At 39.8% G+C, this 26,168-nt stretch overlaps 1 protein-coding gene across 1 annotated transcript in view; it reads left to right on the top strand.

Annotated features, from left to right (window-relative positions):
* EIF2B3 (eukaryotic translation initiation factor 2B subunit gamma) overlaps positions 1 to 26,168 on the top strand; it is a 103,011-nt gene that overhangs the window by 4,842 nt on the left and 72,001 nt on the right. The window contains exons 4-5 of the mRNA XM_063344728.1: positions 16,657 to 16,816; positions 22,524 to 22,635. Of these exons, the coding sequence (XP_063200798.1) occupies positions 16,657 to 16,816; positions 22,524 to 22,635 (272 nt within the window). The remainder of the gene's footprint in view (positions 1 to 16,656; positions 16,817 to 22,523; positions 22,636 to 26,168) is intronic.

The following is a 26,168-nucleotide window of genomic DNA, read 5'->3' on the forward strand; positions in this document are numbered from 1 at the left end:
CAGGGTATACCCTCTCCTGTGTGAGAGAACTACAGAGCAGAGGTAGCTGAAAAGCTGCAGTATGTTGGGTATGTCTACAGTGTATTAGGAGAGGGATCTCACTAAAGAATACCCTGGTGAAAACAACTGCTGCTTGTGGCCATAGTTTGCTGGCAGGCTTTTTGCAACCCATGCCAAAAGTCTGATGAGGAGTGTAAACTGGTTGCTGAAACTTTTATTTGTTGCAAATTGAGTTAATTGCCCACAGACAGAAGAGCAAGTGTACTCAATAAAAATGAGGTAACGTGTCACAGTATAGACAACTTGCTTGTGTGCAATGCAAGTGATGTGGAATAAAGCCAAGATTTTAAATGCACAGTAAGAAATAAGTCTAAGGCTAGCTGAACTGCTGATAGCGAATCCTGAGATGCGTGTAAATGTTAAATGACTCTAAAGCATAAAATCTCATGACTTTCTGCCTTGTCTGACATTTGACTGAGGGAGTTCCACCAGTGCAGTGCTGCCGCTTGCTATGCCTGCAATACCAGGCCTTTTTGCTGTGCTGCACCTTGGTTAATGAAGCTTGATACTGTAAAGATTAACTGTTGAGATTAGATTTACAGAATTGTGTTCATTAGTAGCATGAGAATACATATGTGCAAAGCCTGTAAGGGCTGAGGGAAGGTAATTTGCAATGTTGTTTTACCACTTTTTGATGCTGGCAGTTTTGGGGGCAGGTAAAACTGTCTTGGTTCACACAGTAACAAGCAGCTGACTTCACCAGTCTTACTCTTTCCTGGTTCTTCAGAAGTTCGTGAGAGCAAAGGAAGCCTGTTCAAGTTTTTGTTTGCTGTTCGCCCACTTTACACACACACACAGGTGTTTTTTTTTTGACATCTTTATTTCAAGAGTTGATATAGTGGATGAATGCTCTTTGCTCAACTGGAACTCTTCCTGTTATTTTTGGCTATCTCAGCCTTCACCTGATTGACAAGGTAGCAATTTCATTAGTTTTTTTTATATTCATTACAAGTCTGAATGTATCCTTTCCTTGGATCCTTCACACAGTAAAGATATAATGCTAAACTGGATTCCTAAATGCACCTGCTTGGGAAGTGATGAACAACTGAGAACTTGGTCCCCTAAGTTCCGCTTTTTGGGTTCCTAGGCCTGGGTGTCAGTCTGGCCTGTTCTTTACCAGTAGTTCTTTAATTGACTTGTGTGATGGGGTGTTTTGTTTGTTTAAATGTTCAATGCTGGTGTCTGAATAGCTAACACCATTGACCAATTTGTCTTCACAACTCTGTGGCTGAGAACTGAGGCTTAAAGAGGTGTAGTAATTTACATTAAAGAAATTTTTAACAGTACTGGAAACGGGACGTCTGTCCTAAGTCTCTCATGGTTTTGTGGAGAAGCTCATCTTTCTATACTGTGTGCATATTGCATACTCTTTTTCCCCACCTTCAAAAAGCCAGCAGGACAAGAGATCAAACACAAGTTGAAACTATTTAAAATGGAAACTACAGAAATAGAAACTTAGTAGAATTGCAGTCCAGTTTCTGAATTGCAAGTGTTGAGGGTTTTTTCAATGTGTGCTAGATTATGACTTTAAAAAGGTCCTCGATTTGGGAATGCATTAGTCTAAATGTAAGTAACTGAAAAATCATTTGCAGCATATGAAGTAGAAACGGATAGGGATTTTTTCTGTGTCTGTCTGTTTTTGTGTTTGTTTTTTATTGGGTAATATAACATTTGTTCATGTTTTACACTAAGTTATTAATGTCCAGCACTTAAAATGGTGTTGTCAAAAAGCAAAAAGTGCATCTAGAAGTTACTCATTTATTTCTTAAATGTTTATTTTTATACAGGGACATGAAAACAATTTCAGGACTTTGTTACAGCTATTGATCAGATCCTTTAATTGCTTTGCTGTGGACAATCCCAGCATTTCACTAGAACACTGTTGGTTTCAGGATCCTGCTCTAGTCTATGTACTTTGTGGCAGTTTCTATGGATATCATTTTAATGTCCAGTCTTTGTTTTTTGATGTACTTTTAATACCACTGTCAGTTATATTCTTTTGTCCCGTTAAGTTCCTAGTTTTCTGCTCATCTTTTGCAGGACTGATAATGGGTGGCTTTTCAAAATATGAAAACGAAGCTGCAAAGTCTTAATTCTTTTCTCGTCTATATGTAGGGTTGGAAATGGCAGAACATAGACTATGTAGACTGACAGTTGATAGTATTTTAATAATGCTCTTATTGAAAGTGCAGATTTACCACTACAGGGGTGTTTACAGGTCTCTGTTACTTTGTGGTCTAGCCTGAACAGAGAAACAAGCCAGCCTTCCATGCACGTAGGTTTGGATTGATGACCTTTCCTGGTCATGAAGAGTGAAGAGAGCTCTCCTATTCCAGATGGGGCCTTGGCAAGAGGATGGTATATATAGAAATTTAATGTATTTTGGAAGATGAAGGTCTGCTTCTGTAGCTGAGTAAATTCGTTACTGGAACATCAGTTTTATTTATTTAAAATGCCTTCTGACTTCCATTTTCTTCCAGCTGTTCACGTACACAATTATACTAGAGTAATTCTGAAGTGATTTACTTAGTGAAAACTTCAGTACTTTTTGAGTTATTGCCTTACCCACAGCATGGAAGTGAGACAGGTCCAGCAAGACTTACAGGACACAAAAAGAGGCACTACCATGGATTTCTTCAGCTGTGTGCCTGTCAGCTTTTGAAAAGCTGTGCAAAGTAGTGGAAAAATACCTTTCACTAAATCTTTTGACAACAACGAAGAGCTATGATAAACCAAGCAACTTTGATGGATTCTAACAAACAATGAATCAAGCAGTTATCCTTAGGTTCCAAATCTGTTAAAGCAGTTCTCTCACACAATTTACTCAATCCAGTATCTTTATGTTAAACTTTTAAAATATTGCTGTATGTTCATGTCTGTTTTCAAGAGTCATTGTCAGTAATTACTTTGAAACTTCAGAAAATTATTTTTAGAGATTAAAAAACAGAGCCATCTCTCTCTAAGCCTGTACTATGTAAATACCACTTCATCCAATGTATGTTAGTAAAAGCAGACTGTGAGCTCTTTAGGGCAGAATCTATGCTTTCCTTTGTCTCTGACAGACATGTGTTTTAGTATCCTCCTTTGGTTGGAGCCATGTTGCTATTGTTTTAGTCTATTATTTTCATTAAAAATATTCTTGACTTGTCAGGGAGTGCTTGAAATAATAAAAAAATTATTTCACATAGGTGTAAAAATTGGTTTTATATGAAATATAAATCAAACTCCCTCCCTCATGAAATCTTGTTTTGTACATCCACTTTTTCCCCCTGTTACTTTCTGCTTCTGCTCTCTTAAGATACCTATCCTACTTCATCAGTCACTTAGGCTGTTACTCATCACTGTTTCATCCATTACAGGCATGGGAGGCACACAGCCTTTGCATGCTTTGCTAAGGAGCCTGTGGAATTTGTAAGAGGGAAGAAATAATTTGCTTTCTTAAGAGTCAGATTCTCTAAAGGATAAACTTTCATTAGGGACAAATAAGCAAACAATTTGGGTATAAGGATGGCTTAATCTAGCCCTGAGCATGAACAACTAAATACCTCTTCCATAGATGATGAGAAAACACTAAACTTGCTCTGGATTTGTCTTTAATTTTCCTCACATGGTGTTTCAAGATTAAGGTTTTTTTAAATGAGATCAGCGTTTGTCACTTTTAGTAAAACAGTATGTTCAGCATGCTGCTGTAAACTAAGGATGATGTTACAGGTGTGACAGAGCAGGTGCTAGGGTGTAATTTGATAACTTCCATGTTCCTGCTTTTATTTATTTTTATTTAGCATCCAAAGCTTGCCGACTGCCAGGAGCGCTGTGAAAGAGGGTCTCTGGAAGAGATGTGTTTTTTCTTTTTTTAAAATCATGTATGATTGCTTTCTCCTCAATAACTATCTCCAGTCCTGTTTCTGGTTTTCGTTGGTAAGCAGCACTGGCTGGAGCATTCACATGAGTTCATTCTGAATAATAGGGAAATTAGAAAGAGTCCTGAGAGTTTCAGTGCTGATATCTGATACACTTTCTAGCAAGAGAAGAGATGCAAGTGCTGGCTGTTGCATGCTGTGGTAGGAGATGACACAGTTTTGTTTTGTAGGCAGCTTGTCTTTCAGTGGTAATTTTTTTTTTTTTTTTTTTTACAGTTGTGGGCAGTAGACTGCCTTATTAAAAGTTAGCTTCTTTTGATGTCTCTTGAAATTTTATGTAATGAAATCCCCTGTCTCTCTTAGGGAGGTTTTTCCTCTGTCGCTGGTGTTAGTGGACACGCTTTTTTCAAGTCATAATGTGAAGTCTTCTGGTATGTGCATTGGGGCTTTTTAGTGGGGTCATTCCCTCCAGTATGTTGCTCTGTGACTTCTTCAGTCCAGATTTATGTCTTCATTTATTTGACTTCTATTCTTAAAGGTCTTCTCTTGCAGTTTAGTAACCTTCTTTGGATGATTCACAGGACCACTATGCAAAATACATGTGCCTTGATGTGACACATTATAGCACAGTAATAGTGTCAAGACTTTGATGGTAACACAGAACTTATTATCTTGGGGATTAGTAACAAGAAATTGTAATAGGAGCTAGGAGCCCAAGAGTAAATTGCAACATCTTAGAATGTACTAATTGAAATAAGGTGATGGTGAGCAGCCACTGTAATGGGGGAAGGAAAAGTAAACACGAGATTAGAATATATCAGGTACAGATTATTATTTTTTTATATGAGAAATTAATACTTATGCTTATTGGGCAACGTGAAGATTTTTTGCCGGGAATATTGCAGAGGTGTGGAACTCAAATGCATCAAAGGTAGGACAAACATTAAAAAAGGATATAAGCTATTCAGAGTGGAATATAATTGGGTTTCAATTTGCTATGAGAAAATATAGGCTGAAAATTACAGAAAGGTTTTAATCAGAGCAGAATAGGATTGTGAAACAGTCTTCCAGAAGGGGTAATCAAGACAAAAATCCCCTAACATTATACCGGAGTGAAAAGCTGATTTTTGTTGTGGTTTTTTGTTTGTTTGTTGGTTTGTGGTTTTGTTTTGTTTTTTAAATAAATTAAGTAATGTGATACCTGGAATGGCAGGAGGCTAAACTCTAACTCAGGAAACCTCTTTGAGAACTGTGTCCCTGTGACATTCTGCTTGCACCATTCATGAAACTGATGCAGACATTTTTGTGGGTTGTAGATTATTGTTGATGGAAAAAAAAAAAAGGCAGGGGGTGTCACTGTAATTTACAAATGGGTTCCTCTGAAATTTAGGCATCTCTAATATTTGACCATTTTGTTTCTTGTGCCAAATTTTACCAGACCCACACAGCTGCTGTCTGGCGCCACGTCCCAGACTGGGGGCCTCTCCAGGCAGCAGGTTGGGAAACCTGGTTAAATCATGAATCTGTTACAAGCTGAAGCAGGAGGTGGATTGGGTGTGCCTAGATCAAGCATTTGTCTTCGCTGAGTCTATATTATTTTCATCTTCTGTTAAGCATTTCTCTCCCTTGTGTCACTTAACTATACTCCAGCCAGTGATTAAAATGTGGTGTTCCAGCAGAGCAACAGCAATGGAACAGTTTCACATTTTCCTTCCTTGATGAGCCCTTAGTTGTGTTAATGGAAGCCCTGACTAATATGGTGTGAATTAATCAGCATGTCTTCTGCTGCTATCGCTGGTGAGTGCTTGCATGCGAAATGTTTCGTCTCAGGTGGTCCACCTAGTTTTCTCAGTTTCAAAACGTAAGATTTGAAAGTAATACAGCTCTTAAAAAGCAAAGCAAAACAAACCTTATAAAGCTACCAAAAAGAAGAAGGAAAACCAACTTTCTTTGAACAAATAAACAAAGATTGAAACTCCAGATTCTCTTGGTATGTGCATCTTTGCGAGCCATGTTGTGGAAAGTGTGATGTCACGGTGGTGGTCTGTATGCTGCTGAGGGTCACTGATCCGTGGAGTCTTGGACGGCATGGCTAAGCGCTTCGCTTCCTCTGTTGAAAAATCTCCTTTCCAAACACATGATGTAAGTAAGCTTGCTGTAACGGCTGGAAGGTGGAATCTGAATCCTTTTGGTACAGCTAAGCAGAGTTTGGTGAGAATGGAAAGAAAAACTTCAGTCCCCATAATATATAGTTATGTATTTTTTTGTACTGTCAGTGGAAATAAAAACCAAATTAAATTCATTTGTAAGAGACAAGGTCTGTCTCTCTCTGAGCAAGACTTCACTAAATATTCAGTTCAACTATTTTGAAATAGTAAAAAGAATTTAATCGCATTTTTTTCCAGCAGACCTGACAGAAAATACTGTTTACTTGAGTGTCTGAAATGCAAATAAAAGTTGCTGTCTTGCTGATTTTTCTGATTCTGCCTTTCTCAATGTTGTTAGTGCTGCATGGGAAAAGCAGGTGTATCAGATGGCAGCTCATGGGGGATGTAGCATCTTGTTTCCTTCTCTGCCTCTGACTGAAAGCTGCTACCACTGAGGCACCAGGCAAAATTTATTACGGTTTGCGTGCCCAGGTCCCATTCCCAAAGCACAGCTGACTGTCTTAGTAGAAAGCAGCAATACTGGCAGGTGCTCAGGCTGGTGATGTTGCTGGGGGGAATGATACAGTGCTGCCTGACTGTGTGCTTGATGAGCGTGTTCAGGACTTTGCTCTGTTTTTTATTTTTCCTGGCAGGGTAAGAGTTAGAGAATTCATCAGTTGTTGGGTTTTTTTGTTTTGTTTTGTTTTTTTTAAAATTACTCAGCTTTAGAAGAATGTAGCTAATTAAATTAATTATTTTGCTGCCAGAGTTTACTATGGATCAGGGCTAAAACACCAGGAGTTTGAATGAGGCAATTAGCTCTGAAGGTTAGGATCAAGAGTAGTTATTAGGGCATTTGCTCTTCTGCACATTCTCAGCTAAAGAGGATGCTTTCCATTATAGTCACAGGCAAAACCTTAGGTGTTGTGCAAGAAGAGTCACTGACAGACCTGAGATGCCTGCCAGTTTTAATTATTTCATCTCCCCTGCATGTCCTTGTCCTTATCCTTCTCATGCTCCTGGCAACCCGAGGCCTGTGCTCGTTATGTTAATGAATACCTCTTGTTTCCATGTAGAAGTTAATTGTCAGCATTTCTCCTGTGTTACAGTATATGTTTTCATTTAGACCCTATATGGTTTCTGATGGATGACACAAATTCAACCTATTATAGTTGCAGCTATAGTAAGCTCTTTGCACATGTATATAGCTGAAATAATTTGCTTAAAAGCATCCTGGTAAAAATCTTTTCCTGTTTTTATGAGCTACTACTAGTTTTCATTTTTGGGGAGTAAATAGAAGTTAGTGTTCATTTTTGTAAATCATCCTTAATTTTCTCTACTTGAAGTATGTACAGTCGTCTTGTGTAAATAACTTACCATGCTATGTGTTGAGGAAAAATTACAGCTTCAGTAAAGGTAATCTCAAAAAAACATTTTGTGCTTTTTGTCTTTAACAACGTTTTCATGGACACGTGAAGGCAAAGAAGAGTTAAACATCCTTTATTATCAGCTCATTTTGTCAGGCATAGGAAGCCTTTCACATTAATAAGTCAAACTCAAGTTTGTAGTTTTCAAAAGTCGTTCTGTGATGAATGTTCAAAGAAATGAAAAGTCTGCGTGAAATGAATTTGTGCATCTTCTTTTATTTCCAAAGACAGAGTAAGATTTTAAGAGTGTGGGGGAAAAAAGTTAGTTAGTGCCCTCTGGCTGCCGTTTTTCCTTGGTGCTGTCAGTGGAAAGGGCAAAGCCTTGTGCCACGTGTGAGCTTTGGACATGTAACTGTCACCTATGCCTGGGTGAGGATATGAAGGGTGGTGTGAAGACATCAATGATGTCCCTGCCACCCTGGACTCCACACAACAGGAGGAGTTGTGTAGGGCTCCATTTGGTGTCCCTCAATGATGTCCTTGTTTTGAATGTTAACTCACCATCTGGTCTGATGTTGTAATAATTTTTTGCTTGTAACTTTCAATGGCCTTTCCCCATGAGGCTCAAGGCCTCCTTGGCTTCAGCTAGGCTGATACTTGCAAGGAGGCATTCACAGGCTATTTGTACATTTTTCTGGAATAACATTCCTTCCTTGCTGTCTGCAACTTTTTACTTTGTTTCTAGACTGCATGATTTCTACTTGCGTATTTTCCCCATGGTTGGATCTTAACAGCGCTGTCCTCATAGGAGGTTGGGGCTTTTCATGGTAATTGTGGGCTGTGCAGCTATCATGGTTACCCTGTTGCAGGTGGCATTCCTCAGTGAGTATTCATTCCCTGAAAGAGAAAATGGAATTGTTTAGATTAACGGCAATTGCATGTGTTAACTGGAGCTATGTACTTAGGTTATTGGGGAATGTGGGAGGGAGTAGGTGCCAAACATCAACCCATGGAGTTACTGTGTTAGACGGGGGTTTTTCCCCGTGTCTGTATTTGCAGCCTGGTACAGTAGTGTAGCATTTGTAATAGGAAGGTTGTGCTGTGACCAGCACAGGCTGCCCCAGAGGCTGCCACTTTGCTCAGCACTGGTGAAAGCCATGGTGAAGATCAGTGGATGTGTAGGATGCTGGAATTGAGTTTTGCATTTTTGTCATATTACGTTAACCGGGAAATCCATGTAGATTATGTAGTTTTTCTTCTTCCTCTGTTCTGTGCTGAAAAGGGAAAAAACATTGTGTAGTCAGATTTTCTTGAAGCAAATTTAGGCATTCTTCTAATAGTATAAATTCAGTTAGTTCCTCTGGGAAGATGTGGAAAATTCTGGATTGTAGACCAATAGTGCTGGAAAAAGCAGTGGAGGTCTTGAAGTTTTCATAATGTGTTTCTTACAACACTGGTTGCTGCAGACCAAATATCACTGGAAAAATTGGAGGGGTGCTAGGGGAGAAGACAGTATTGCATTGGAGATAGTACAGTAATCTGCAGTTCAAAACAGTACTTTTATGTGACATAGCATGATTTGGTTTTACAGGGGAAAAAACTCACTTGAACAAAGCTAATCAGGTTTCACGCGTGTGGACACTGGGTTCAGCGCAGACTAGCATGAAGTTGGCAGTGCCATGGAGTTGTGTTTCATAGTGAGTGGATCTGTTGGGCCTGTGCTTTGTGGAGCAGATTAGCATTTGGGGTTCCTGTTGGAGCAGAGGTGAAACTGGGTTTTGTGTAATGACTTGGTTTGACCTTGGAAAGAGTTGCACCGTGTTTTTTTGGTTTTGTTTTGTTTTGTTTTTTTAACTTAAGATCATGCTGATACTAGTTGTGGGATGGCAGAACAATTCCTGAGGACACATGGTGTATGTGTCTTGGTTTTCATTTATAGTCTGGTTTGAGACTACAAGGAACCATTATGATCCTCTAGGCTGTAAGGGAATTTGCACACAGTAATTAGCCCCAAAACTTATGGATGACTTAGTGATTGTGTTTCTGAAAGATAGCAAGTCTTTATTCATACATTCCAGTAGATGAATAGGCTATTATATCCTTTGGTATTTTATTCCAGATCATATTTATTCTCCCTTGTAAAACACTTTGCCTTTTATTTCTATGTCGAATGCTGATTTCTAGCCCCTGAATCCACTCATGCCTGCTTTTTGTTGTGTTGCTGAGAGATCATCTGCTGTGTAGGTAATTGCGGGCTGTGGGCAAAGGCCTTCTTTCTCTTCAATAAGTTGAGCCGGTTGAGCTCCATTAGGACTACTTTTTATTATTATTGTTTGTATGACTACAGCACCTGACTGCCTAAGGCTCTGCTTACATTAAGTGTTAAGCCTGGGCTTGAGCTCTGGGCTTTGGCAGCAAGCCTGCTGCGCCGCTGCTGTTGAGATTGGAGCCCGACTGCGGCGTTCTCCTTTCTGTTCATGTGAGGCAGAGTCCAAGATCAGCTGCGCAGCAGGTCTGGTAGTGCTGCCGTCCAGGTAGTCCTGGAAACCTGCCTTCCAGGAATAGGAGAGATGAGGAGAGCACCATTTATTTCTGGAGTTCTCCTGCCTATGAAGAAGGGATCTGTTATTGCAGTGTGTTAAGTCAGGGGAGAATTCAGGTTGTCAGGCTCACCTTCCATGAACTGGTGAATTCGGGGCCTGGGTTATGGGGTGCCCCCCCAAGTTTTAGCATGCATGGTTCTTGTGAGTGGTGGTGCATACTTTCTGGATGTTTTTTAGATGGGGGAAAACCAGTCTCCTCTGTGGCATGCTTAGGATCTGGATATAAACCTAGGAGATGACACCTGACCTCAGACAAATAAGAGAGCCTAGCAAGACAGGATAATATGTCTTGGTGTATCAGTCCCGCACCCCAGTGTACCCTTATAATTGTCAGTTTTCTGTAAGTGTAACAGTAGCAGATTTCTTTTATTAAAAAAAAAAGAAAACAGCAGAGCCTAAACCCATGTCCTTTAGAAGATACAAGTAAGTAATAGAGCTGGCATCTTTTACTGACATAAGGCAGAAGTTGACTTGGTAAGTGAATGGCGAGTACAAGGGATAGGCTATTAAAAGGAGGATAAACAACTTGAGCTTGATGTGACAGAAAATGGTACCAGTGAAGAGGGTGATGTGGTTGGAGGAGGAAGCTGGGGAAATGACTTTTGGAGTACCACATGAGTAGGACAAAATTGCATTAGTCAGAACCAGAGGAGAACGTGGATTACAAAGCTTCTGTTCCAGACCAGAAGATTTACTGTTCAGTGTCATAATATCGAAATCCTGCTTTGAAAACATTCTTAATAAGCTTATGAACTTGTGTTCATCTCTAAACTTCTGCTTTTGGTTGCTGATAGCTGTAAATTACCTTTTTCCACCCTATGTGTCGGTTTGAGCAGTAGGTAACAAGACTTCCTCCTGGGAGGAGACAGGATGCCTTCCAGGCTTGAATATCTTTCCTGTTCCTAGCTTATATGTATGTAAATTAAAAAATATTGATTTTGGATGGTAGCGTTTGAGATACAAAGATAACCTAAAATGGTGTTTTCATTGTATGATCCCATCTGATACAGCTCATAGGATGAGCCGTATGATGGGACTGAGGTTAAGTCTCCTCCTCAGCTTCTGGCATCTTTCTTCCAGCTTTCTTTGAGAAGATAAACAGTGATGCTGACAGGTTACGTATGTGAAGGCATTCACATTGCCTTAAGATATCCTCACCTGATGAATTCAGGGCCATCCAAGAAATTAGAAGAGACTCCCTTGGCTTCCGCATTAGACTTTTCTGGTTTTGGTTGGTTTTTTGTTTTGTTTTTTTTGTGTTTTTTTTTTTTTAAATGCAAGAGAAAAGAAGCCTCTTTCACATTGCACACTGTCTTTAAAAAAAAAAAAAACAAACCACTTTTCCTCCATCTTTTAAGGAGGAGAGGTCAGTGCTGGATTTCAGACATCCTGTGCCTCCACTGCCCTCTGTCCTTAGAAGAGTTATGAAGGTGCTGGTCTACAGCAAACTTGCTGCTCCAGGGTGAGTGCACAGTAGGTAAATGCTTCATGTCTGCTAACAAAGTACTAAATCATGATTTTCTTCTGAATCTTACTATCAAGGACATTACAAAAGCAGAGTGGGAATTCCCAGCCAAAGGCAGCCATTTCAGTTGGTAGCTAACAAGATCCTACATACATCAAAAACTAAATGAGGTTCCCTGCTCCAGTTACAGCAACAGGCATAGAGCTTCAAAGAGGTCACAGGTGTGGAAATTGGAGGACTCTTAATGGAGACTGAGATAAAAAGGGATTCTCTAAAGCCTTGGATGTAAGTTTCTGATCTGAGGAGTGGTGAGTAATGCAATTGCTAGGAGGTATCTCTGGCTTTGCCTGGAGCGTGCTAACAAGCAATCAAAACGCTTGCCCACAGCCAAACTGTTCTTTCCCTTTCCAGTCTTTAGAATAATAAAAGCATTACACACAAACCCCACTGTTAATGCAACATGTGGGTGAAGTTCCAGGCTATTGTGTATAAAACTCTCAGTCTTAATTCCAGCAGTAATTATAACTTGTTCCTCTCTTCCTTGTTGTATGGTGACACCGCAGGAAGTGATGCAAAGTTCTCTGTTTGTGCATGTGTTAACTTAGGCTGAGTGCAGGAACAGAGTCCGTCTAATCTCTTGATTTTTTTTTTATTTTTTTTTATTTTCCTGTCAAGTCTCAGCTGTAATACTGTGCAATTGGAAACTCTTCACATTTAACTCCAATGCTTTGTCTGTCTTCAGTTCTGTTAGGAGCTGGTTCTACTGCTTGTGGATATTTTGCTGCTTTTCTGTTTATAATGCAGTCTGACATTTGTTTTGCTCTTTCTCTTGAGGCTGATTTTGTTCAAATTAGAGATTTCCTTGCAACACATGTTTTCTCATTTTCTAGTCTACAGTTTTTGAGGCCCTCAGCAGTTTAGGCTATAAGGTCCTGCCCTTGTCTATACTTGATAGAAAAAAGCATTGTGAATACCACTAAAAATTCATCATTTGCTGCCAGCTATCTGTGGTAACCTTGATATCTCCTGTTTGAACAGAAGGGATCCAGCAATTATTGCTGAATATAAAAGAGTTTTTAGCGTTGCCTTTGTATGCAGGGTGTGAGAAAGTCCAAGGCTTTTTATTTATGCTGGTATATTACACCATATAATTGCATCCATCTTTTGATCTGTGGTATGAATTAGTTCCATTGAAAACATGTTTTCTATTTTTAAATTGGTTGTCTTGAACTGAGTTCTTGAAACATTCTGCTTTTTGGTCTTGTTTTTGTGTAGATTTTACATATTGTGCTGGGTTTAATATAATTGTTGACATGTTTGGTTTGAGTTTTTTTCTTTACTGTTTTTTCTCTATTTTGTATAAATCTCTTGATGTTTTGTGTTAGTGTTGTATTTATCCAGATTGAGTATGTAAATTATCTCACAATATCTAAGCATCTCACAGTTTGGAAACGTGTGATGGTGAAGTGCTGTGAGCCAGTGTTAGAAAGGGAGTGCGGAAATTTGGAGGCCTTAAGTGCCGTGTTTCCAGACTTGACTGAACAGTCTGTGTTCAGCGATGGCTAAACTGGAAGCCCAGGGCTCCATCCATGGTCAGTAGGGACAGAGAAACATCTTGAAACTCAGATCATAAGTGGGATGAGCTCTGCAGGACCTTGTTTTTCTCCATTGATCAGCAGCCAAGTCTAAATTCTGAATTTAAGTGCGTAAGTTGCAAATCTGAGGTTAAATGAAATTACTGAGGCCGGAGTGACTCTTCTGAGGAGTGTCATGTTCTCCTTGTCTCTTCTGTGGCTCTTGTGATGCTCACAATGAGTGTGAGCTGTGCTACCAGCAGGGTAGGTCTGCTGTCCCTATACCTGAGTAGCACTGCAGTGTTTCCTTGTGTTCCCCAACCCAAAGTCTCTTGCTGTTCTCTTTTGCTATGCTTGGTGTCTGATCTGTACAGCAGCTTCTGTGGCAGAGCCGTGGTCTGTGGTGAGGTCTCCTCTGTGACGTAAAAGTAGTAAACAAAATGGCACATATCAAGTTTGGCAGAGCAGGAAAATGCCAGAAATTCCAAGCATTTGTTTCATGCCCCGTCTGTGAGATGGTCCTCCTTGAGTTAAGACCCTTGTCTTCTCCTTCCCATGGTTGTAATGGGTGTTGAGAGTGCATTTGCACATGCATTTTTCTTCCTTTGCAGTGGTTCTGCTTGGGGTGTGTGCTTACTGGAGTTTTTTTAATCAGTTCATGTTGATTCTTATCATGTGTTTGTATAATAGTTTGGGGTTGATGTAATCATTGTTACATGTATTTCATTAAGAGATGTATGTGTGTGTGTACTTAGGTGTTTGCATAATTCATGAAGTCAAGTATGTTCACATACCCCTTGTTAGCACATGAGCGCATGTAGTAAGTACGTACTTCTCTTCTTTGTATCAGTGGCTCATTGGGAAAGGTGCACGGTATTTATTTGGCATGTATATATGTAAAAACCCACAAGCTCTATCATTTATTTTCTTTCTTCTACACCCACCCTAAAAACGTAAAGAAAAACACACACTTCTGCTAGGATTCTAGGATAGTTTATTTTTTCATTCAGCCATTAGTTTATTCGTTCAGGAGTTGTACACTGGAAAAAAAAGTGCATCCATTAGACAGTGAGGGCTTTATTTATGAGGGGGGTGGTGTTTCAAAGGGGAGGCTGTCAAGTCCCAAAAGAGCCTTTCATGGTGTATTCTCAGCGTGCTTCTGAGGCCACTGCTCTGCTCATCAGGAGGAGAGGCAGAAATGTGGGCTTTACAGAGCAACTGTGTGTTTCACTGGTCCCTGCGCTCACTGACGTTTATTTACATATTGGGAGAGTAAATGGGTAGAACAGATGGCAACCAGACATTTGGTGGTTCTGTTCCCGTATGCTCCTCAGGGGTCTTGCATTCAGTTTTTGCAAAAAGCTTGTCCTATAGTGAGGAGAAAAAAACCCAGGAGCCTGTTCACGACTATGAAACGCTGGTTGGGTTTTTGCTATAGTGACAGATTAAAGCATTTAGTAAAATGTGAAATAATTACAAGGTTTGTTTTACAAGTCCAGATACTCATTCCTTAGGATAAGTCCATTGGTGTGTCGGTCTCTCTCTTTTTATTATTATTTCTTATTTTCGTCACTGGAGTTGAATGCATTTAGATTTGAAGCCAGCGATCTCTTCATTCTACAAACTGAGTTTGAAAAGTACGGATCTATTTATGTGGGTCTTGGATACCTTTTGGCCTTTTCTGCAAATATTGTAGCTCGTTTGTGCTATTGTAAAAACAGAATATGTGAAAATTTTGCAGGATTTTCCATAATATTTAATATGTGTTTCTTCGCTATTTACAGTTATGAAGCAGAAGATTTACTTCCATACCAAGTTGGATTTTTTTTCTTACTTTCTTTGTACACACTGGAATGTTGGAGCAGGGCTGCTCCAGAGTGCTAGGCAGCTTGCTTTAGTGGTTTGGGTTGGTGGGGTTTTTTTCCAATATGTGCATGTTGTTTGTTTTAGAGAAGTGATAATTAAAGCACTTCTCCTGGGCAAAACTGTAATATAAAATACACATTTTGAGAATATGTTCAAAGGGGCGATGCGAGTCAGGTTTTGAATGTGTAAAATTCTCAACCTGCACATCGTTCCTTCCTGTAAAGCAGCCAGGTGTTTCTCAGTAAAGTGGGGAGAAATCAAATGAAAATTGAAGAGCTTGACCTTTTGCACAGCATGCCGGATCAGCAGCTCTGACAGTTTGTGACATGATGAGTTCCAATGACTTATCGGTAAACATGTGAAACTGCATAGCATTTGTAGGAGAACCTGTCAAGTAATGTAAATACCAGACCTCGATTAGTCTCACCTACAATGTGGAATCTCCTAGTATTAGATAAAGTCTGTAAAGCAAACCTTTCTATAATAATCCTTTCTGTAATTAAAAGGTCAGTGCTGAACTAGTTCACTTTGAACCAAGGTTATTTTCAAAAGTAAAAGTAGAATTACTGATCCTCCATGAGTTAATCAGCTCAGGTTTTACCAAGTATTTTCTAGTGCCCTTCTTATTAAATAATGTCTTTTTAAAAGACAAAACTAGGAAGCCGCATCACACTCTGCAGGGAGGCTTACCATAGTAAATGGTAGCACAGAAAGTGAAAATGGTAAACGACAAGAAAGAAGCGCTATCTTCTTGAGACACATTTAGAAGGTTGATCATTAACAAAAAATAAAGTGGAAACTTGCTACTTTTCTGTAGGCCATGCTGCACAAATATTACGTTAGGATTAATTTAAATGAAGATAATTGCTGAACTAGTAGATTTTTGGCGGTATATTCCACAACCCACGTGAAATACAGAAAATTGTTTCTAAGTAAGAGTTTTTAGCCTGAGTGTATTGATAGTGTGCATGGTTAATGAAGCTGCTACATCTCACTCAATATGTGACAATATTTCTGTGATATATGCAGCAGTTCTCTTAAATACCTTGTAAGGCACTTCAGAATCCTTTGAGATGAAAATTAAATACAAGCCTGTTATTAAATAGGACCTAACTTCCTCTTTTTTTTATATATATATATATAAGGTATTGCTGGTTTTAGGAAATGTATTTCTAAACTGAGCCCACCATCGCAGTGTAATTACTGAGTAAATCACATCCTAGATAGTCTTTGCTTTTTTTTCCCCCGATAAAATAACATAGTTTAAATATCTTTTCCAGTGGTTTGTAGCCAGATGCCAAGTCAGCTAAAAAAGATTTCTTCAGAAAGATTTCTTTTCTACATCATTATGTAACTAAAAGTAGCTGTTGCAGATACTGCAGAATTTCATGGCAGTCTTGAAAGCCATGGCTTCTGTGTCCTCATTCCTTCCCTTAGGAGCAGATGATGACGGTTCAGATGGTCACATATTCTTTATGGTCCAGAGCTGGATAATCATTAACCAAATAACTAATTCAGTAGCAGCAGGACTCAATAAAAGTTGAACTGGTGAAAATCAGTAACTATTTTTGGCAGATTATGGCAGACCCTGTGTTTTTTAAATTAAAGAAAAAGTTATTGGGTGTATTTGTTGTTGAGTCCTCAAATGCTAAGCCATATGTGGCTGTTTGTATCTCTGAAGGGTTTGGTTTGTTTTTTTTTTTTTATTTCACAGACTGATGTCTTGGTGTTGAGCTGCGATCTGATCACAGATGTTGATTTATATAAAGTTGTGGATCTCTTTCGGACACATGATGCTACTCTCTCCATGTTGATGAAGAAAACTCATGAACCCACAGAAGTGGTACCAGGACAGAAAGGGAAAAAAAAGCCAGGTATGTAGATAAGAATACAGATATTTATTTATTAATAAATGATAGAGAAACTACTAGTATGTATGATACATTTAGTTGTCAATCCCAGAGCGAAACAAATAAAAAAGGTACGGATACCCTATGTTTTTCCTGAGATTCCCTGCTGGGGGTGTGACTTGGTTTTTTCCAGCTCACAATTAAGCATTAGACTCATGTAATCTTGCAGGCTCTGATCCAAAGTTTACAAGAGTTAAGGGAAAAGCTCCAGGTGACTTCAGTGAGTTTTGGATCAAACCCTAGATTTTTGTTACATATGAACATTAAAACTGTTAGGTTTTTCAAGAGCACTAAGCATCAACCAGATTATAGCTGGGAATTTTACCACTGACTGTAGGGACAGCGTTAGATGGGTAGCAAATACTTCTAGAAATTCCCCCCTCTCGTGTTCTGCACTGAATTACTCTTCTGAGATCACATCCAGGAGCCTTTTGCTAGGCAAAACTCCCACTGATTTCAAGGACTTTGTTAGATGCTTATCTTGTCCCTCTTACCATAATATCTTAGTTAGTACCTTGTAATCTTTAATGTATCTATTCTCACAACACTGCTGTAAGGCAGGGCAGGGCTAGTATCCCCATTTTACTTATATGCTAAAAGTACTTAATACCATACAGTTGTTCCCATACCATACTTCTCATTTTCTTTTAATGATATCTGTTAAATTGCTGAGGCTTGATTATTGCCACTTAGTGGGTTCTGGTCCACGATTAAAGATCAGAGGCACTATAGTAATACAAATAAGAAACTGTAGCTTCAAACTGTTTGAGAGAGAAGTGAAATGCAAGCCAACAGTTGGACTGTGTGTGCATCTGAAATTGGAGCAAACGTGTTTTAAAAGAAAGCTGCCTAGACTCTCCATGAAAAGATTTTCTGGAGCAAAGTGTAAGGATAGTAGGGCTGAAATCATTTAGGACGTGGACTTGCAAACAGCTCTAAACATCCCTGTTTTTTAAAAGGCAATCTACGTGATAGTGGCACATAAAATATTGTCAAGAGCACTACTGCAACCATGGAGTTGAGCATTCAGGTGTTGTAAACTAATGGATCTATAGTTAAACATCATAGAGCTGCCCAATACGTGAGCTCTGAGTGCACAAGGTGGGGGCAAGGAGGTCTTTGAGGATAAACAAGATCATCTGAAGACTATTCATAAAAGTAAACATATCAAATTGCACACACATTCTTAATTTGCTTGGTTTTTAATGTCTGTGTGCTTGACTTTGTGGCATTACTTTTCCTATGTCATTTGTTAAAATCAGTGTATGACTTCTCAGATCTGTAAAAGACCAAACTTAAAAACGTTAAAATTCCATCATGTGGAAGTGTTTTGACACCCACAGTGTTTTTCTGTGGGGCTGGATGCTAAGGTCTCCCACTCAAAGCTGCTCTACTTGAGCTGTCATGGATAGCTCTAGTAACTTGTTTCCTATGAACTGCCTCGGATGAGATATGTACCCTACCAGACTTTTTTCAGTCATTTGCTAAAATCAGGGGAGTGTTGAGACTGAGGCATTTTGGATTCTTCTCCATGTTCTGGAGAGGGGCAGTACATTTTAGGAAGCACCGGACCCTCCTACCTTTCATTCCTACTTGACTGAATGCACCCTATTGCTGTCAACGTTGTCCTAGCTCATCCCAGCCTCTCCTCCCATGCTGGCTTCTTGCCACCACTAGCCTCCATTCTTGTTCTCTTTGCCTAGTCTCCTTCTTCAAGGATCCGTGTTGAGAGTCTGGCATTTCTTTCTCATATATTACTCTTTCTTTCACTACCAGTCCCATCCCCTGTTCCACTTGTGACTTCTCATCTTGACCTGCTTCATTTATCTGCCCATAGTCACCTTTTTTCTTCTCTTCTGATTCCTGTTTCAGTGGTCCAGTGTCCTTTCACAGACAGTGCCAATTTCCACCAGTTTTCAGGGACTACTGTCTCTCCCTTCCATTCTGTCTTGCAGAGTCCTTGTTTTTACGCTTTTCTTTCCCCTCACCATTGTGAGCTTATAAGTTCTATTTCCTTGTAAAAAACAGGTTGCAAAACCACAACAGATCAAGCTCTTCCCCCTGGAGCAGTCATCACAGCATGGCTGTGGAGCCTCATGGCTTGTATGCTTTGCTTGTACCAGCCGGTGGTACAGAAGACATTAGATGGCACCTGCAATTTGATCAGTTCTAGGAGCTGAGGAATTGAAACAACCTTTCCTTAAGAATGAAAATACGCAGAAATTTTTGCAGCAAAAATACAGGTCTTGAAAGAGCACGTGAAACTGCAGTTTTTCAAAGATTTATAGTGGAGTCAGATGGCAAAAAGCACATTCCTGATACACAGGTCAGCAGCACTTACTGAGTGTCATGCTGCTTCCCCAAAGACCTGGAATACCAGAGCTTTTCAAGGGAAGGGCCACCTAACCATTTAAGCTTAGGCTTAACACTGTTGTTTGGTTTTTTTCTGTAGCTTTAGAAGTAGCTGAACTGGTTTTGCTGAAGTTTTCCAAATGTTCCTCTTAAGGCAAGCACCTGGCATTGGAAATTTCATCCAAAACAGTTAAAATTTGATGAAACTTAGAAGCAACTGAAGACAAGATACTAACGTGGAATGTGTCAGGCAGCTTTTCATAGTATGTGGACTATTAGCTCCTTCTCTGAATCGTGACACATATAGGTACTTGCGCTGTACTGTTCCAGTGTTAGCACTGGGCAATGGATCCTTAGTCCTGATGAGCCACTAGGTGTTTTGGCAGCTTATTTATTGTTTCACTATTCCTACAAATTCATTCATTTTTTTAAAAGGAGCAACAAGACTTTTTTTTCACATATGTCAAGGAATCTGATGTAAAGTTGTTGCTTTCAGGATATTATTAAACAAGAACTATGAGATGAGGAACAGTTTTTTAATTAGCATGAATTGCAGTGTTAACCAGCTATAAATTCGTATTGATGGTTTCCTGAAATGCTTGACATAACTTATTGGCTTTTATAATTGGGGGATCATATATCGGCAATAATAATCTCATTGGCTTTTTCAATTGATCAATAAGAGACCTGGCAATAAAAATAAAAAAAAAAGGAAAAAAAGAAAGAAAAACCAGAGTGCTAGTGAATGGTAGTAACCCAAATAAACAGTGTATGTCAGGAATTCAGACACCCAGAATGGAGCCATGTGCTTAAAGATGACCTGCAAAGGATTGAGTGGAAAAGAGTGTCTGAACCTTTCTGTGTATAAAGAAAGGCAGAAAAGATGGTGACTCTTTCCTGCTTGTTTTTCTTGTCTTGAAAGCAGCAGGCATGTCATCGCTGGTATTCCCTGTGTTTGCCAGAAGACCTCTTGGTGGTCTTGCAGGCTGCATCGTGTGAATTCTCTCCCTTTAATTGAAGGGGTGGGAATACTGAATCTTTAACAAAGGTGTCCTTTTCCCACGTGTCAATTAATTATGTTTGATTAGAAAGCATTTTAGAAAATCTGACTGAAAATTATTTCTTCTCATCACCGAATTGCTGAACTTCCATTCTCTTGTGATGTCATGATTTCTTTGGGTTATTAAAGCCCTCAGAATTGATGGGGATCTAATTTCTAAGGTAATTAATAAATTGCAATAGCTGTGTCAAATCATTTATCTATTGTGAGGAGGCAAGACACATCCTGCATTCCATTTTTATACTTTAAACATTTTTTTTTAGTTACCATCACTGCAGCTTTAACATTTTTCTCATACTTCCCTTGCAGAGATTTTGTAAACGAGTTACGTATTCATTCTTCCATTTATTTTTTTCCTCACTAAGTAATGCCAGTGTGGTTTGAAAGAGGACTCTTGTATCTCTGGGTAATTGATTTTAGTAGTAGGTTTTGTCTTTTCTAATTACACAAGTAGTACTATTTATTGCTAGTGTACAGGGAAAAACCTGACCTGGCATCCACTACCAAAAAAAATAGCGCGCTCAGATGGTTTCACTGTCTGTTTCTTCCCTATCCATACGAGCAAGAGAAACCAGTTTAGTGACAGTTATGTACTTGGTCCTGTTTTCATCAAGTTTCCCCCTTTTTCTTATTGCATAGAGCTTTGCTATAGCAGTGTCATATGTTACATCACTGTAAAACAGTCTGGAGGTGGACAGCCACGACCTGAACTTTGAGGGAAGTGTTGGTACCTTGGTGGAGGAAAACTGGCCACTGCTGTGTTTCTAGCCTGTCAGGAGAGCCTGGTTAGGTGGCAGTGGCGATGATCAGTTAGCCCTTAATCTCAAAACTTCATCACTCTCCTTAGCATGAGAATCGACACTGCTTTCAAGACTTATTTCTGAGTTTTTACAGCAAGTGAGCTTTATGCAAATTCTACTTAATTTGTCATAGTGTTACATGTTCAGGCCTATTTTTGTACTACTTTGCTGTGTGATTAATTTCTGAGAGGGGATGGGAGATCCCACCCCCCCTGAGAGGGGATTTCTGAAGAGGGTATGCTTGATCACTTGGATCAAAGGCTGCCAGTAGGAGAACTTTCAACAGCTGTGTAGATTTGACTGTATTTTGATAGTGGTTATTGCTATGGTAACTCTGAAGGAACAGATATAAGGAAAACAAGAGACAAGGCTGAACTGGGGAAAACAGGGTTAAAAAGAGTTTGTCTGAGAAAAGATCTTAGAGAATCAGCTACTTATAGGGCATGCTGTTACTCCAATGTGGTTAAAGGCTTAGAATTTAAGAGATTGAATATTTGCCAGTTTGGCCCAAAATAATAGTATTTAGTGGGAGAACATAGATTTTTGTTAGAACTGTACCATGGCTTTCTTGTACAGTCTGTGTTCCTGTAAAGACCAGTGTCTAGTTGCCACCAGAGTGGTGGAACATACTATGAAGTGCAAGTTAGAATAAACTGCCACCTCTGTATTCAGATGTTGTGGAAAACTGTTCAAGAATAAATGCTTTACATTTCAGTAGACCAAAGTCACTGTTGATGCACAGTCACTGATTGCAGGAGATGGGGATTGCCCCGGTAATACACGTGACTATTAGGTACTCTCTTGGTTGGCAGTTTTATAAATAGGTATTTAAACTAAGTGAACCCACCCAGAAACATCAATGGTAGGAGTCCTAGAATCTATACTTTATGTGTGTTTGGGTATGTGATTTAGGTTTCCTATCGTTATCAGTATTTATCTGAAATAAGAGATGAGTTGCAAAATAGTTATGTCGTAACTGAAATCAATCCTCTCCAGACCACCACATTCTAATGTGGAGTGATTTATGATGAGGAAGAAGCAGTGGATTTTGAAGAACTCTCTGCTTGCCTTGGGTTTGTTGTGTAAATTCAGCTCGCAGATTTGTTGGTTTTGGGGTGGGTTTTTTGTTATCGTGTTTTGGTTGGGTTTTTTTAGGGAAAAAAAAAAAAAGAGAGAGAAGGAAAGCACAGCTCAAGATGGAGTATCAGGACCTGTAGTTGGCATCTTCATTAAAAGGATACAAAAAGCTTGCACGGCCAATGTTTTGAAAGTCAGGATATACATCAGCTACCCTGACTGAAAAAAATTAATAAATGTTGTGGATAAATTTTGCAAATGCGTTGATTTGCTGGATTAGTCTGAAAGCTAGTATTTTGGGGATGGTTGGTGGTCCCGTTTGTCTTTCCAGCCTGCATTAAGCCAGGGTTATATAATGATTGTGTTTGATTTTCTACTTCAGTGGAGCAGCGCGACTTCATTGGAGTGGATGACACAGGAAAAAGGTTGCTCTTCATGGCTAATGAAGCTGACTTGGATGAAGAACTTGTCATTAAAAGATCCATCCTTCAGAAGTAAGCTTATGAGTCCTTGTAATAGAAACTGAACTTGTAATGGGGGGAAATAACTGTGGATTAGGAATGATGGTTAAAGACAAAGTAGGATGAGAAGGGAAGAGGAAAAGCAGCTTTTGCGATATTCAGGAAACAGTATTTTATTATTCATTACATCATGACAACCAGTTGATAGGCTTGTCTGATACCTTTATTGGGAAAAATTCCAGAGAAAGAAAAGGAATGGGTGAAAAGGTAACTCTCCTAGAAACGAAGACAGTGTTGCTATAGTTCAGATACAGTTTAGATTCAGAGAGTCAGAAGTGGTAGGCCTATGTCTGTAAATGAAATGCTAGTCTCAATGGCCGAGTCCCAAATGGATTTACAGAGTATCTGGGAGAGGCTCTCAGGATTTCATGACACTCTTCTGCATATAAGGCACAAACCCTCAGCTGTCTTTCCAGGCCCCAAACGGTTCATTAGAGAATCCATGTTATATCCACCATTAAACTGCACTGGGGAATTGGATGATTTTATTAAATACACCAGACTAGCAGAGCTTCTCACACAGCTTAATTCATATCCATCAGTAGAAGAAGGAAAGATGGCTTGTTGTTCTTTACGCTCTTCTGTACAGTGATTTTAGTTTTCTCAGACACACACTGGTTGACATGTTCTGTGGAAAGCTCTGCCTGCTCCTTGAGAGGCCAGCCTTTGTAGTCTGTCCCAGCCTGACAGACTTTCACCTCTGTGAGATTAGACACCTGCAGGGCAGCCATCTGAGAGATGGGAAATTCATCCATGTGGACCTTGTAAGTCAAGGATGTGGACATCTGGGGTCTGCTCTCAGATAATCTCTTCTGTGAAAATGCTTCTGGTGTGTGCTGCGGGCCACAGCTAGGTGTAATTTTGCCTTGAACATCCCACTATGAGATCTGAGGGGAGGTGCTGTGGGCCTGTGGAAAGATGACCTCTCTTCTGCCGGAGTTTAAGGATTACCCTAGAAGGAAGGTGGTCAAGAGTGAGCCGTGTGTTAAATGCTGTGATGGAAAAAGCCTGTCCCAGCGTGTTCCCACTGGTTCTCTCCTGGGTTTTTCTTGGACATGGCAGGGACTAAGCTGCAGACAAGCCTTCTGTATATACATAGCAGCTGATCTGCAGAGTTTAGGAAATTCAGCACTGTTGCATTCTGTGTTTTTGTGCAAATGAAGACTAATAGATCTGTTTTGGGCTAGGGAGGAATATTTTATCTTCTGTTAGTCACGGGCTTGTCTTTATGGCTTTCTCCTAGCACTAGTGGGTGGCTATGATATAACGACTCAGAAATTGCTGTAACATGTGTGATCTTAGTTGACCTCTGATTTTACAGGTTCATCTAACCAGAGGATTCTCATTCCTGTTACCCTATAGGTAAATTAATCAGGCTTTATCCTGCAGGCCAAACTTTGCTTTCAGGAACACCTGTTCAGTTACATTGTCTTCAGCAGATCTTCTTGAGCATAACTGTTTGGGATGATATACAGATGGGATAAAAATCTGTATGTCTCACTGTCTTTCTTACATTTCCATATGCACAGCTATCAAAGCTAATGTAAAGTGTTAACCGCCCTCCAAGTAAAGCCCACAGATGATTGGATAGTCTAGAAGCACAGAGAGAAGATCTGCTAAGTGTTAAAAAGAAGAAAAAAAAAAATAAGAAAAAGATGCTTTGAAGCGTTAGGCAGAAGCATTGGGCCAGTATCCACCTGGGTGAGACTCTGACATCTGAAACTGCCTGCTGTGGATGCTCATGCGCTCTCTTTGTTGTATAGCTGCCATCTTGGAGAAGCTCTGAGGGAAGCAAAATAGTATATGGAAATTGCAAAATATTTTCAAATGAGGCAATTCCAGGGTAGGAACAACTGTGGGAGCTCTAGGAAGACAAAGTGTTGGCAGCTAATGGTGTTTTAACCACTGTGTTGTCTAGACCTGCTCAAGCCCTGACTTTCTCATGTAAGAAACAAAAGCGACGCTTAAAATGATCTTTGAAGTGTTTTTTTTTTTTTAATACATCATAGTAAAGCAGGGAGGGGGGAGGGGGGAAAGAGCAAGCCCAATCTCGTTTTTCTTCATGGATCACTTAAAGTGACTGACTTTCAGCTACCATCTTGGCTGTTTCTTGATCTCTCGACTTTGTTTTGATGAAATAACAGACTTTGTGGCAAGATGGGAGAATTTCCGGTGCACTCATTTGTTCCTCTGTAAAATACAATAGACATCTCGAGGGTGTTGCTTTTGTGTGTTTTGCTTTTAATGGTCCCTTTGAAGGGCTATGGTGGTCTTGTTACATGAACTCTAGAACTCCTTCAGTGTTTGTTTTGCTCTTCAGATCCTTTTCTTTTTCTATTTTCTTTTTTGTCTCCCTTTTTAAGGAGGGGAGTGCAGCGAGGGACAGGGGAGGGAGTAGTGAAAGGAATGGGAAAGGAAGATGAACTTTTCTTTAAAGCTAGGAATCCTGTTACTGGTAAAAATCTAGATCCCTTACAGAAATGGTTCAAAGGACCTTTGGCTTCCCCTCCTCACAGGAGGGAAGTTGTGTTGACAAAACATCCAAAGCTGTAGAACGCTAATTTAAATCCTTGAAGAAAAACCTTTTTCCTGACCTTTGCCTTCTTCCTATCATTGGATTTCACGCTCTTCACTTTCCTGCCATAAAAGAGCAGCTGGTGGGGAGGGACAGGGGAAAAGACACATTCTCCTGAGTACCTGTTGAGTATTAAATATTTATTTGCTCTTGACTCAGGCATTTTGTAATAATGAAAGTGTTAGAGAATGAAACGTTTTAATAGGATTTCTAAGTTCATGGTAACCTGTAATTCTCTTTCTCAGTTTGGCTAGGATTTCTTTTCCAGATTTGTTGTTTTGATTTGTTTTGGGGATTTTGTGAGTTGTGGATAGCCGTTTTGGTTTCAAGAATGCCTCTCCTTGTTACACCACAGAAAGGAGTCTGGATTTTTCTCCTTTGCTTGCCAGAGCAAATCTGTCAAAGCTTTCCATTCAGCTGTTAAAATTGTCCTTCCACATCACCGCCCCCCCCCGCCGCCCCGTGCTGTTAATCACCCTGATGACAAGTCCCACAGGTAGCATCCTCCCTCCAGTAAACAAGTGCAAAACAGTATCAAATACATTCATCCAGGCACGTTTTTGTGTGCATCAGGATGGGCCAGGAAACAAATTTATTGGTGGTGCCTAGAGAGACTAATGCTGCTGGGGAAAGCTTTTTCAAGGAAATGGTTCCCTGTTTGGGTAATGAGAGCTTATAAAAAGCCCTGAACAGCCTGTGCATGTCATTCACTTTGGCAAATAGCTGCAAGATGAGATACTAGAATGAAAGAAATACAGTTTGGGGAAGTTTCAGAGCCAGCTTAGGGCCTTTTGAAGAGAAAAAAAAATAGTTATGTGCTCATCCCTGGAGCCTGGTTTTGCCAGTGACATCTCTCTGACTTCGGTCTTGGCAGGATGAAGGAGTGAGGAAATGATGAGAATTCCATAGCTGCTGCCTTTGCTTTCGGAGA

This window comes from Chroicocephalus ridibundus, chromosome 8 (genome assembly GCF_963924245.1).
Source record: "Chroicocephalus ridibundus chromosome 8, bChrRid1.1, whole genome shotgun sequence".
Taxonomy (NCBI): Eukaryota; Metazoa; Chordata; class Aves; order Charadriiformes; family Laridae; genus Chroicocephalus; species Chroicocephalus ridibundus.